General features: G+C 38.7%; 1 protein-coding gene across 1 annotated transcript; it reads left to right on the top strand.

Annotated features, from left to right (window-relative positions):
- The first annotated feature begins 1,478 nt into the window (after positions 1-1,478).
- On the top strand, positions 1,479-8,725 carry LOC146615413 (sodium-coupled monocarboxylate transporter 1-like). Its single transcript, XM_085376112.1, has 17 exons — positions 1,479-1,799; positions 1,920-2,039; positions 2,637-2,702; positions 2,802-2,853; positions 2,967-3,034; positions 3,416-3,454; positions 3,727-3,842; positions 4,237-4,377; positions 5,164-5,293; positions 6,504-6,592; positions 6,771-6,880; positions 6,988-7,055; positions 7,189-7,275; positions 7,642-7,856; positions 8,031-8,131; positions 8,224-8,312; positions 8,393-8,725. Exons 1-17 carry the CDS (start codon positions 1,581-1,583, stop codon positions 8,510-8,512), a joined length of 1,830 nt encoding a protein of 609 aa, XP_085232238.1. The 5' UTR covers positions 1,479-1,580; the 3' UTR covers positions 8,513-8,725.
- Positions 8,726-12,802: the final 4,077 nt, after the last annotated feature.

Below are 12,802 nucleotides of genomic sequence, written 5' to 3'. Positions count from 1 at the left end.
ATGTTCATCTTCAGTCATAAATTAACTTATTTACAGCCTCATACAAAAACACATATTTTCCCCTTTGTGAGGACTATGTTGGGAGTGAATTTATATAAAGGATGATATGTATATAATCATTTATATACTCCCCAAAGATCATTGCATACCTGATGTAGTTCACTGGTTTTTATCATACTTGAGTTACTATGTGGAGATTTGGGTTACCATTTACAAAAGTACACCATGTCATACAAAATAGAAATAAGGGTGCTTAAGTATAGTTAACAAGGGTTGTAGCACAAACATTCATTATTTTTAAGGTCACACGTGGTAAAATAAAAAAAAAATGTAAATTTATTTATGGATAATGTCTATGTATATATTAGACTGTATAATCAAAACAGATATATACAATCAGCTAAATAGGGGTTGGACTTAATAAGCATGTGTTACCTCCTACTGAGTTTCAAACAGGGAATGATCAATATTTCTCATCATTTGAATATAATGTCTTTCTTTTTTTATTTCATATTCATTTATTTATCTTTATTAACATTTATTACATATAGGTCTGAAATAAAGATTCTGATTCTCCAGGTGTTTACAGTCTGTGCGTGTGCAGACATTTCATTACTATAGCATATATTTATAGACAATAACATAAGATATTATTTTCATTTATATCATAGTCTACTCTAGAAAAATGAATATTGCTATATTCCTATTTTTGAAATGATTAATGAATCCCACACAAGGTTTGATAAAGATAAAGTCTGATAAACTGTAGCCCAGCTGACTCTGGTGCTGCAGCAACAACAAGGATTCAAATCCAGAAAAATCCAGTCCCATAACTTTCAAAATCTAGTCCACATTCTCAAAACTGCCAGTAAAATCACACTTTACACAACTTCTCAAGTCCCTTCCCTCTTTTTATCTGCTTTGCTGAATTCTGAGCCGTGTATCCCTTATCAAAAACTACCACACACTCTTCAGACACGCTCAAAAAGTTACGCTCTGCTAGCTCCGGTTATTGTTACATTGGTGGACAGTAGTGTTTTTAGTATGATTTGAAGAGGGGCTTTTTTCTTATACTGAAACAGCAGCAATGAGGAGCAAGATAAACATAATAAACGTTTGTCTCTATGACACGCTGCAATAGATTTTTAATTAAAAAATCATTTTCTTGTGTTAGTGGCATGATCATTTTTTTAAGTGTGTATTTCTGCAAATTGAAGTATAAAAAGGCGAAAACATTGTCAAAAACACACAGTTTTCTCAAAAAAAACCTCTTGAAACACAAGCATGGGGTTGATAAAAAACACTTTTTCTGCGGTCACGAAGACTCGATATCACAAATATTTGCTGGCCTGTGGATTTTTCATATATTGCAGCTACTGTACTTCCCTGGAACTAACTCTCTCTCTATATCCACCTGTCTCCCTCCCTCCCTGCCTCCCTCACACACACCCACAGCGGTGTGATTTTGCTCTCAGCTCAGTGTTCAGTGAGATGGTGATGTGCCAGGACTTCTACACATGGGGGAGGTTTGAATAACTTTCTGAATAAATCTCAAAGCTTTGTTTCCAACTTTGACTAAAATGGCAGTTACCTCCTTCGCATTGGCGGACTATGTGCTGTTTGCTCTCATGCTGGTGGTGTCCGCTGCTGTGGGGATCTACTACGCCTGGGTGGACAGGAGCCGGAGAAACCCCGGGAACTTTTTAACTGGAGGCCGCAAGCTGACAGCTCTGCCCGTCTCCCTGTCCCTGACCGCCAGCTTCATGTCAGCCATCACAGTGCTGTCCTTTCCAGCTGAGGTAAGGTAAAACGCAGATTCACAAGGGACAAATCCAAAATGTGACGGTTATTGAATGGAAGCAAGGCTGAACTTTCTTTTTTTTTAAATAGCTACAATAATTCATACAATCCCTCTGTAGGTTTACCAATACGGAGCCAATATCGGATTTTACGGTCTCTCCTATTTAATGGCGATGCTGATCACATCTGAGGTCTTCCTCCCCATCTTCTACAAGCTGGAAATCACCAGCACTTTTGAGGTAAGAGTACTTTTTCTTCCCCTTTTTTCAGCGCTGTGCTGTGTGGATCGTCTGATTTCTGTTTTGCAATTCCACCAGACTCTGTTTACACAGGAATGAAATGTCTACATGTGAAAGATAATTTTGAACTGTTATCGAGAAAGGGACAGAGACATTTGATCACCGTTGCACTACTGTGCAAACAAAAGGCCTGTGTTAGGCTTGGTAAAAAACAAAACAAGAATGACACTGAAAGAATAAAGAGCACGTCGTTTTTGTGGACTGATAAAATACAATATGGCCAAGTAACTTGGTAAAAGTCAAAGAAAGTCGAAAGTGGTTTGTAAAGAGAGCCCCGGCTACTAAACATTATGGTGTGTGGTTTTCAAGTTTCAGATGTTGCTTTTGTCTCACTTTATGTCATGAACTATGGTGCATGGAGATGAAAAACAGATTATCGATAGATTCAAACCAAAGAGGAGTAAAGGGAGTGATTGGGTTCGACTTTAAGGCGCTGGTTAATTTGTAAACATGAGACGAAAACATTTTATGACTTGATAGAAATGCATCACCTTACTCATACTTTTATCTTGTCTCTCTACTTCTGTCACTATGAAGTATCTGGAGCTGCGTTTTAACAGAGCAACCCGTCTGCTGGGCACACTGCTGTTCATTGTCCAAACAGTGAGTAAGAGGCCTGTCTACACATAATTACAGGGTTTTGACCTGTGTAGGTAAAACCACATATCAGTCACTCGGGGAACTTTTTTTTTCCTGTGACAGATCCTCTACAGTGGAATTGTCATTTATGTTCCAGCTCTTGCTTTAAACCAAGGTATGTTTGCTTGCGGTCCAACACAGTGGTCACATTCATAAAACATTCCTGCACGAGGGCACTTACGCGTACTCGGTTTTATCCAGTTGACTGACCAGTGGTTCATTCCTCAGTGACCGGGATGAATCTGTGGGGTGCGGTCATTTCCACGGGAGTGGTCTGTACATTTTACTGCACACTGGTATGTAACAAAATTTGATTGAATGAATTCTGCGGTCCCCAATTTTTTAATGCATTTTGACAAGAATGATTAAATAATGAGAAAATGGGTTCATTCAAGCTCAGCCCCGATCACCATCGATCAGAGGATCCCAGTGTCATCATGATGATACACTTCTGCACACCTAGGAAACCTCAGAAAGTGTGCACTACTTAAGCTTCCCTAGACTCATGCACATGTGGAAGTTTTTCAACCTTCTTTTAATGCAATGTCTGACTCAATAATTGTAATCAGTATTATATCTGCAGTTATTGGTTCTTGAAGGTCTAAAAGAGTCATACCACCAAATGGAAATATACAGCAGCCCTTTGTGAAATCTGACTTTGGTCTGCATTGTTACAGGGTGGTCTAAAGGCAGTGGTGTGGACAGACGTGTTTCAGGTAGGCTCCTCGGGGAAATAATAACACACCAGGTGGTTGGTGTGGTACTGACTAAATCAGAGCTCACCCGTTATGCCTCATGCTGCTTGTGGTTGGAGAGACAACAATGTACACTGGTGTTTCATAAATAGTAACTGCACACCACATCAGCATGCTGGTGTTTTGCTTCATTCAAAACACCAGCATTTTCTGCTCTTCTTTACACTAGTTTTTATCACCGTTTCCATCAACATTCAATAAGCAAACTAAAAGTGGTATTTTTTTCCCTCCAGCTCGGTGTAATGATCGCAGGTTTCCTGTCTGTCATCATCGCATCTGTGATCCTACAAGGTGGAGTCATCAACATCTTTTCAGATTCACAACACGGAGGGAGAATCAACTTCTGGGAGTGAGTATTCACCAAAACATTAAAATGAACGTTCAATTTAGCAGCAGGAAAAGAGTCAACTGTCGGCAGAAGAGGAACAGTAACACTAATTTACAGTGACAGTTTTCATGCTATGGGTTGACTCAGTATATCATCACTAAATCAACAACAATATACATACACAGCAATAAGAACAATTCTTTCCACAAATGCAGCTAAGCACCGTAGCAGTTCTGTGGAAATTTAATGTCTCATACTGTGGAGCATTCCTAGTGTACTGCTAGTGATTTCACTTGTTGTAAACTCCTTTAAAGCACATTTTTGTGAATGGTGCACATTGGAGATTAGCTAACCAGCCTCTTTAATTCAGAAGCAATCAATAAACTCAAATTTCTCCCTTTTTATGTCTCATCAGCTTTGATACAAACCCTCTGAGAAGACACACTTTTTGGACTGTTGCCATTGGAGGGACATTTCTTTGGACCAGTATATATGGGACCAACCAGTCGCAGGTTCAGAGATACATCTCCTGCAAGAGCATTGCTCATGCTAGACTGTGAGTCTTGTTTTATTGCACGATGTATGTATGGTGGTGGTGGTGGTGGTGGGGGCTTCTCAACAAAAAGCTTGCCTTAAAAATGCCAGTTAGCGGTCAGTCATATGTTACACTGCAGAGACTAATATAGAAATTCATCCATATTTAAAAGACGGGGAGGCAGAGCTTTCAGCTTTCAGGCTCCTCTTCTGTGCAACCAGCTTCCAGTGTGGATTCAGGAGACAGGCATCCTCTGTATTTTTAAGATTAGGCTTAAAGCTTTCCTTCTTCATAAAACACAGTCAGGGCTGAATCAGGTAACCCCGAATCCTTCATTCCTATGCTGCAGTAGGTCTAGTGTTTCTTCTTCAGTCACCTTTTGTAGTCACTTTTTGTTCATATACCTGTCTGCCTTTAATTATTAGTTATTATTAATCTGGCTCTCCTCCACAGCATGTCTTTATCCTGTCTTCCTCCCCTCACCCAAACTGGTCGCAGCAGATGGCCCCGCCCCTCCCTGAGCCTGGTTCTGCTGGAGGTTTCTTCCTGTTAAAAGGGAGTTTTTCCTTCCCACTGTTGCCAAAGCGCTTGCTCATACGGGGTCATGTGATTGTTGGGTTTTTCTCTGTATGTATTATTGTATATTGTATTTACAGTATAAACTGTTTTGAGGCACCTGTTGTAATTTGGTGCTATATTAAAAAATAATAATAATAATAATAATAAAATATATATATATTATATAAATGTTTTTTTTTATATAAATAAATGGATGCAAGTACATTTATTTTCTGTTTTTTTCTTTAGTTCTTTGTTCATCAACCTGTTAGGTCTGTGGTTGATACTGTTGTGTGCAGTGTTTGCGGGAATGTGTCTTTACTCAATCTATAAAAGCTGCGACCCCTGGACATCTGGACTGCTTTCTGCACTTGATCAGGTATGACATAGCTGAGAGTTACACTGTAACAAATTACACTCACGCATGATAGAAAGTTTACCTCATATTACTTCTTATAGTTCTTATATAACTGCCCCAACAAGCATCAAGGCACCTAATTTGAGAAATAAACCAGTAAGAACCCATTTTAAACGATATCTTTAGGCACTCTATTACCAGAAATTTGTGCCAAAAACACATCATTTTCCTAGTTTCTTTAGCTTAATCCCAAAACTAACACAGTTTCTCAGGCAAAAAATAGTATTTTCCAACCAACAAGGTGATTTCCAAAGAGCTACTAGTCAGAAACTTCATCTCAGCATGGTGTGCAGAGTGCTCTTTTGGGTGGAAACAAAAGGCCTGTGTTAGGTGTTAGATGATAAAAAAGTGGTAGGCCCAAGAAACTACAGAAAACTACAGTCGTGGTTTATGGTTTTTTCCCATTTTTTCCCAGTAGCATTTAAAGAAACGAGGAGTGTCTCAAGACTGAGAATTCACTTCATTAAACTGTAATATGAAAATGTCCTAACCAAGGCCCTTATATCAACATTTGATAGTTAGACTCACTATCACTTCCAAAAAAAAAAAAAAAAAAAAAAAAAAAAAAAAAAAAGAACAACTCATTCTTTCAAAAGTGAGTAAAATTACACTTCGTGGCCATGTTTTTCACACCTGTGGCAATAAGACTGCAAACATCTGGATTTAAAGATTAAGAAGAGTGGACCAACACTTTGTCTATATAATGTATTTCAGGGACTGCAACAATCTTGTAACACCAAACCGACTGCAAATTAGCTTCTTTTTAAAGATCTCAACAAACAGATGGTATATAACTGCAACTAATAAAAAGATGAGTAATGTGCTAAAAAAAAAAAAAAAAAAGACTCACTATTGTTATGAAAAATGTGTAATGGCACCAGTGCCAAAGTACACCCTGTGTTAATCTTTGAGACACTATCATCTTTGAATAAACAGTACTTGAAATCATGGGTGTGTCTTATCAGTGATAAAACCTTACAAAAGTAACAAAGTTACAAAGTAACAAAAATTTGAATATTACTAATCAATGGTAAATAGTAGCTACTTAATTACTTAACTGTGTGAATACTGTTGAACTAACAGTTTAATATCATTATTATCAGTAGTTTGTATAAAGTATGACTCTCTGGCCCTCTTGATCCATAAACCCAGTCTCACTGTTCCTCTGTAGTTGATGCCTTATTTGGTGATGGACGTCTTGGGAGACTATCCTGGCCTTCCTGGTCTGTTTGTGGCAGCAGCATTTAGTGGATCTTTAAGGTTATTGAATATTTAAGATAATACTTTCAACAGATTAAGTACACAATGAAAATTTAGTGTGTTTACTGTAGCAGCTTGCAGTATAATGCTGTGATTGCTATCTAAAAGGCAGGTTAGTTGTATCGTGCCTTGTTTTTGACTCGACTGTTCTTGGGTTTCCTACTATTCCAACCCATAGCACAGTCTCTTCTAGCATCAATGCACTGGCTGCAGTAACAGTGGAAGATCTAATCAAACCATATGCCAGCATGTCAGAGAGACAACTGGCCTGGATCTCAAAAGGAACGAGTAAGTAGATAATCACTGTGTTCAGTTTAAGACTGGCATCGCTAAAAAGCAATTATGAAAAATTATTAACAAATGAACGCCCAATATTTTACCATTATTGTTTGCAGGCCTCCTGTATGGAGTTTTATGCATTGGGATGGCTGGGTTGGCCTCACTTCTAGGACCGATCTTCCAGGTACAAATCTGTCAGTGTGTAAACTCCACGGTTTATTTAATCAAGAAAGGAAAACTATTACAGGATCTATGCATTTGTTAATGATAGAATATGCTGTCTGCAGCTTAGCTGGTATGTGCTTTCCTCTAAACAGGCAGTCATCAGTATATTCGGGGTCATTGGAGGTCCTTTACTTGGACTGTTCACTTTGGGGATTCTCTGTCCGTTTGCCACGTCAAAAGTAAGTATATCCCTGTTACACCTAATTCCAAAAAAGGCTGTCAATAAACATTCAGATTAAAAAAAATGATTCAGGAAAAAGTTTTAGTCACATTAGACCATAGAGACCCAGAAAATGTGCCATTTCTTAAAAAAATAACAGCTCATTTTGAACTTGACAGCAGCAACACGTCTCAAAAAAGTTGAATTGAGAGCAACAGAGGCTAAAACCCCCACAGTACTTTATCTACCTTCATACTACATATATCCCTGTTATTTAATAAGGCTTCATCTTTAATCGTCCCTTTAAAACGTTTGCATATCCTTTGTATCTTTTTCTATGGAACTGTACACTTTTTCATGTTGCACTCATTAAAATGTTTTTCAGGGAGCTTTGTCAGGTGTTGTGTTGGGGCTGGCTGTGTCTCTCTGGGTGGCCATCGGAGCGCAGATATACCCTCCTCCCCCTGAAATGAGTCGGCCTCTGTCACTGACCACTGAAGGCTGTAACTTTACAATGACGGACAGCTTCAGCTGGACCTCCACTCATGTCCCAACATTGCAGAGCTCCACAACAACAGCCCCAGTACTTATCAATAGCAAGTAAGTGTAGCTAATAGAAAAGATCCATAAAGTAACTTTTTTTTAATGCCCTGGATGAACATTTATAAAAAATTTTAGCACACTGATGAGTAGACATTAGAAATCTTGATGACAATTGTTCTTTTGATGGTATGAGCAAGATTTCACTTCTGGTTTCACGACTCCCATCATCAGGCCTGCGCTGGCAGACTGGTACTCAGTCTCCTACCTTTACTTCAGTCCAATTGGAACTATGATAACTATAAGTGTGGGTCTGATAGTCAGCGTGTTGACAGGTAAATAACATCTTTATTCAGCGCACTATGGTTAACGCTGTCCTCTTAGGAGGTTATTGATGCTTTTTGTGTGTTGTTATTGAACATTTCAGGAGGTCGGAAGCTGAATGTAGAATCCAGGCTCAGGCTGACAAAAGAAGACACAAGTCTTTACTACTTGTTTAAATTGATCAAAGACAGAGTAAGTACTGCTTCAGTAAGCGAATGTCATATATGACAGGTTAACTTACTGAGTTTCTGCCCTGTTTTCCCATTTTTTAGGCCATGAGACGAAAAAGAAAGCTTGATCTGAAAAAGGACAGGAAGAAGACATTTGGCAATCCTAATCCTGCTTTCTGTGATGTTGAGCTGGATTTGCCACAAAGCAGCATTTCCACCTAAGAATGTAGCTGCTTTTTTAAAGTATAAGCTTCTTTGTTTCTCTATGATCTTATACAGGAAATGCAATGTAGAAGAGGAATTGTGGTGGGACTTTTTGCAAATGCAGACTAGCACTTGTTTGAATTTAAATTGTGCAATAGTTATTATGTACTGATCAATCAGCAATAAATATGAAGCAATAATTTTAAATGATGCCACAGAAATATATAAAAATCAAAGGTCTATTTATTTAAGTAATAAAGTTTTTAAATCATTTTTCATGTAATCAGATTCCATTAAAGTTAACATATTGTTATGTAATAAAATTACATGTAATTAAATTGATTAGAGTCTGTATTTTTGAATTGCTTCGGAGGCATGAAAAGACAGCTAGGTTCTCAGCCTGGTTCTCTCCAGTGTGATCCCTTGTGTGCCATGGGAGTAAAATAACTATCTTCATAGTCTTGGTGGAAAATGTTACTATTGTGCCAATATGCCATGCTGATATGTTTCAAGCTCTGTCTTCCTGGGCTACAGAAGAGCCCAGTGAAAATTCATCAAATTAACTGCAAAATGCCATATTCCAACCATATTCCACTCAGTAAGCAGATAAATATAGTGTTCTTATATCTTTGAATATGTGTTTGCTATATTTTATATTGATACAACATTTTTATTGGTTTATTTCTGGTTTTGTCAACAGTTTCACACTTTTTCCTTATTAAATCATCCAACTCAACTGTTCCTTGGATTTTGATTAGGAGAGTGTTTAGCTGTCTGTATAGCTGAGTCTACGTTCACGAGGACAACACTTAGTGAGGACAGAACATGCACCGTGCCACGTGGCCCATAGGGCAGAGCCCCATGTCCAATGTGCATGCAGTTCTGCAGAGGCTACCCTGCTTACTTCTTCCCTTCTTCTGAATGAACGTGGCATTTAGGTCTTAAAAGTGAATTAAATGTGTGTAAGTGCATTAAACCTGCATTTTTTTTGTGGTGGCCATTAGTGTGACTGCTTATAAAAAATTATTAAATTCTCACTTCTATTGTAATCTTATTAAAAATATTTTTTAAAGTGGTTGTAGCCTCAGTTTCTAGATTAAGTTCCGCTTAATATGTATATATAAATATGGTAACATTGAGAGTAAGAGTTGATGTCCTGTACAGGGTACCAATCACAGACTTGGGCAACCTTATAGCTGGAAACTTGGCTCTTTAAGGAGCCACGTCTAGACTTGATGCCTCAAAGGATTGAAAAAGTGTCCCAAGAGCCTTTGACTGAAAGTGGTGTTAGACCAGGAGATCCCAGAGGTTATATGAAAAATGCAATTGGCCATATAATTTTGGTCTAAATGGGAGTCACCAAGATGAGGCTCACATCTTACACATCTTTAAACGAGCTGACGGTTCACTCGTTAAGCTGAAAGAAAGATGCTTTAATCACAGGAGTCACACATGTGTCCACTGTACCATCTGGGAACTCTTCTTGTTTACACTCGTAATAACACAAACACTAAATCCTGCTTCTCTGGTGCTGTTTTGTAGCAGTGTGTACACCTGAGACTGTCACCTGTCTGTCTGTCCTGCACTCTCTCTCTGTTTCTTTCTCTCTGATTGTGGAATAAAAGTATGAACATGTGTTTATAAGTTACACTTGTGTTTGAATCCTGCAGCTTATCACACATTTGATTTCCATGTGTGACAACTGCAAGTGTCCAGAGTGAGGACAGACTGAGGGACCCACAGCTGCACATCATCTGTGAGGCTTTGCAGCCCTGATGATCCACCAGGACAAACTCAGCAGTGTGTGAGGAAGAGGAGGAGGAAGAGCCAGCAGCAGCTGACAGATGGAGAGAATAGACAGACTGTTCCCTGTTTGTGAAGGACTGTTAGGAAAGTTCAAAATAACTAATTGTCTGTCCTGAATCAGTCTTGTTAGATAATGTTCAAATGATTTCATCATTCCAGTGTTTTCAGTGTGGGAGAAAGTACTCAGGGCCTTCAAGTTACACACTATGAAAGGCAGCACCAAGTTTAATGTTCAGAAACCTAAAGTCTGTATCAGCAGCAGAATGGAGCTAAAAATAAATGTTTGTTCCAGTTCTATGAAGCTTTGAGTATTTTGGATTAGTAGCACTGCTGTGTTTGTTGCATCATATTGCTGTAATTGTTTATATGCTTTATATATTCTGAGGTAAGTTGATCTATAGTGTTACATCATATTCTATAAGGATGTTATGTGTTTGTATACTTTCTGCCCAGTTTGACCCATTTAGCAGAAGTCAGCCTGTTTAAGGCTCTGATATCTATTCTGTGTGACTTAAAGCAGTTATGACATGGTCTGATTTTCTCACCCAATAAAGAAATATTCAATATATCAGTCTACTCTTCATTTTATCAGAAACAGTTATCACAGCTCGTACATTTTCTTTTTATACATATATGTAAGCATTGAGCCAAATTTAGTAATGCCAACATACTGAAGGAACATTTGTCTCTTAACCTCCTAGGACCTGGCGTCCACATATGTGGACATCACATCCATCCATCCATTCAACACGTTCTCACTCCCAACTCGTCAAACGTGTGACGCATGGTCAGGCTCCCTCTGCTGCACTTATGGACGCGCAGGGTACCCCTCTCGCGTCGGGAATTGACGTGAAGGGTCCTCCGATTGAAGAGATTGCCGGGAAGTGCCTGTTGTCGGTATATTTAGACATTTTCCAAATCACATTGTAGTGACGTATACAGAACACAATAAATTATATAATGTAAACAACTACCTGAAAAACAGGTAGAACAATACTTTTGTATCGTTTATTGCATTTATGGAGGGAGTGATGTATGCTGGGTAATGGCACAGCTAGCGACTGGGTGACTTTATTCACCCGCTTCGGCTGTTATCAGTCCATACATTAGCGTTATTAGCACAAACCAGTCCCATAGATATGGGCCATCTCCTGCTAGATTGTTCAGAAGGTTGTTCTCATCCATCCAGATGGAGGATCACTAACAGGAGCGTGGGAAGACTCCAGAATCCACTCTGGCTGGAATCCGGTGGATATGCAGTGTGTACAGGTAAGACCATTTAAACGGACAGCATTTATAGAATGACTATTAAAAGTCAGCGAGTGTCAGTAATGTTAATGTGGTTATGTTAGTAATACACCGAGTGCTAATATAACAGCTTTAAGATGCATTTGTAGATATTATTACGTGTTTTACCGTCTTTATGGTGCTAGCTTAAAGTTACGGTGTAAACGTTAGCTTATATTGGAGGAAAGCTGTTACTGGTTAAACGATGTTAGCACAGAAATATTAGCTTCTGTCATGACTGATGAAGTTACTAGTTAATAAAGTTTCCAGTAAAGTGATTAATCGCAGCCACAGACTGACAGCAAATATCTCGATTAGCTTCAGTGCATCTGTAATAAATATGTGCAAGTTTCAGTGCTTCGTTTAAACTGTATGATACTTATACTGACCCAGGGTCAGTGTAAAATACAATCCTAGCTGTGTGAACAAAGCCTGGCTGCTTTAATCCTGCATGACAAACCTCAGGATGCAGGTTATTATTACTCTTTCCTGCTGGCACACCTGTCACACCTGAGAGTCAGCTAGAAACGTACAGTGACGTGGACATCATGCAAAGACTGCCAGACTCTGTAATACTGCAAATGATCAGTGACTCAGGTTAACACTAAACTTTAAACAGTACCTCTGTGTCTCTGTGTGCTGAACATCTAGGATTGAGTCAGGCTGCATTGACTGTGGGACTTTAATGTGTTAAAAGCAGGTTGAAGACGGCTCAGAAACATTTGAAGATTAAAATTTAGCATTATGGCTGCTGGTGGTTTGTAAAGCCTCTACTCAGCTGTATTTTTGTTACTAATTTATGTTTGTTGTTGTTTAACACAGATTTCAGAAGAGCAAATATGCTTAATAGTTTAACTAGATTTCATTTGTCAGTGTGGGACTGCTGAGTCACCTGAAGAACTCATTTCATTCATTCTCCACATGATGTTCATTTACAGAAATGTTTCACAGGAACTGATTCCTCCCAAAGGTTGAACTAGTGTGTTTCCATAGATTACCTCTGTATGAATGTACTTCTTAAATGAAGGCAAGTGTTTGTCCTGTTTTGTTCCTCAGGTACAGTACGTGATATCAAGGGCAGGCGGTCAACACTGGGGGAAGACAAGAAGCAGACGTACTTCCAAGAGGGAGCTGCAGTGAGGTCAGAGGTCAGAATCTGAAACAGCTCAGGTTTACAGCGGGGAAAATAAGTATTTGACACATCAGCATTTTTAT

This window comes from Diplotaxodon limnothrissa, linkage group LG17 (assembly GCF_057381915.1).
Source record: "Diplotaxodon limnothrissa isolate DT_005_m linkage group LG17, D_limnothrissa_male_GT1.1, whole genome shotgun sequence".
In the NCBI taxonomy this organism is placed as follows: Eukaryota; Metazoa; Chordata; class Actinopteri; order Cichliformes; family Cichlidae; genus Diplotaxodon; species Diplotaxodon limnothrissa.
Note: the sequence above shows the minus strand (reverse complement) of the source record. Positions and strands in the feature narration are given on the sequence as shown.

What these genes read in the sequence shown, in the direction of transcription:
- LOC146615413 (XM_085376112.1), top strand. Translation starts at nt 1,581, where the DNA reads ATGGCAGTTACCTCCTTCGCATTGGCGGACTATGTGCTGTTTGCTCTC. An exon ending in AGCTCTTGCTTTAAACCAAG is followed by an intron (nt 2,854 to 2,966) that starts GTATGTTTGCTT and finishes TTCATTCCTCAG; the next exon opens with TGACCGGGATGAATCTGTGG. An exon ending in GCATTTAGTGGATCTTTAAG is followed by an intron (nt 6,593 to 6,770) that starts GTTATTGAATAT and finishes TCCAACCCATAG; the next exon opens with CACAGTCTCTTCTAGCATCA.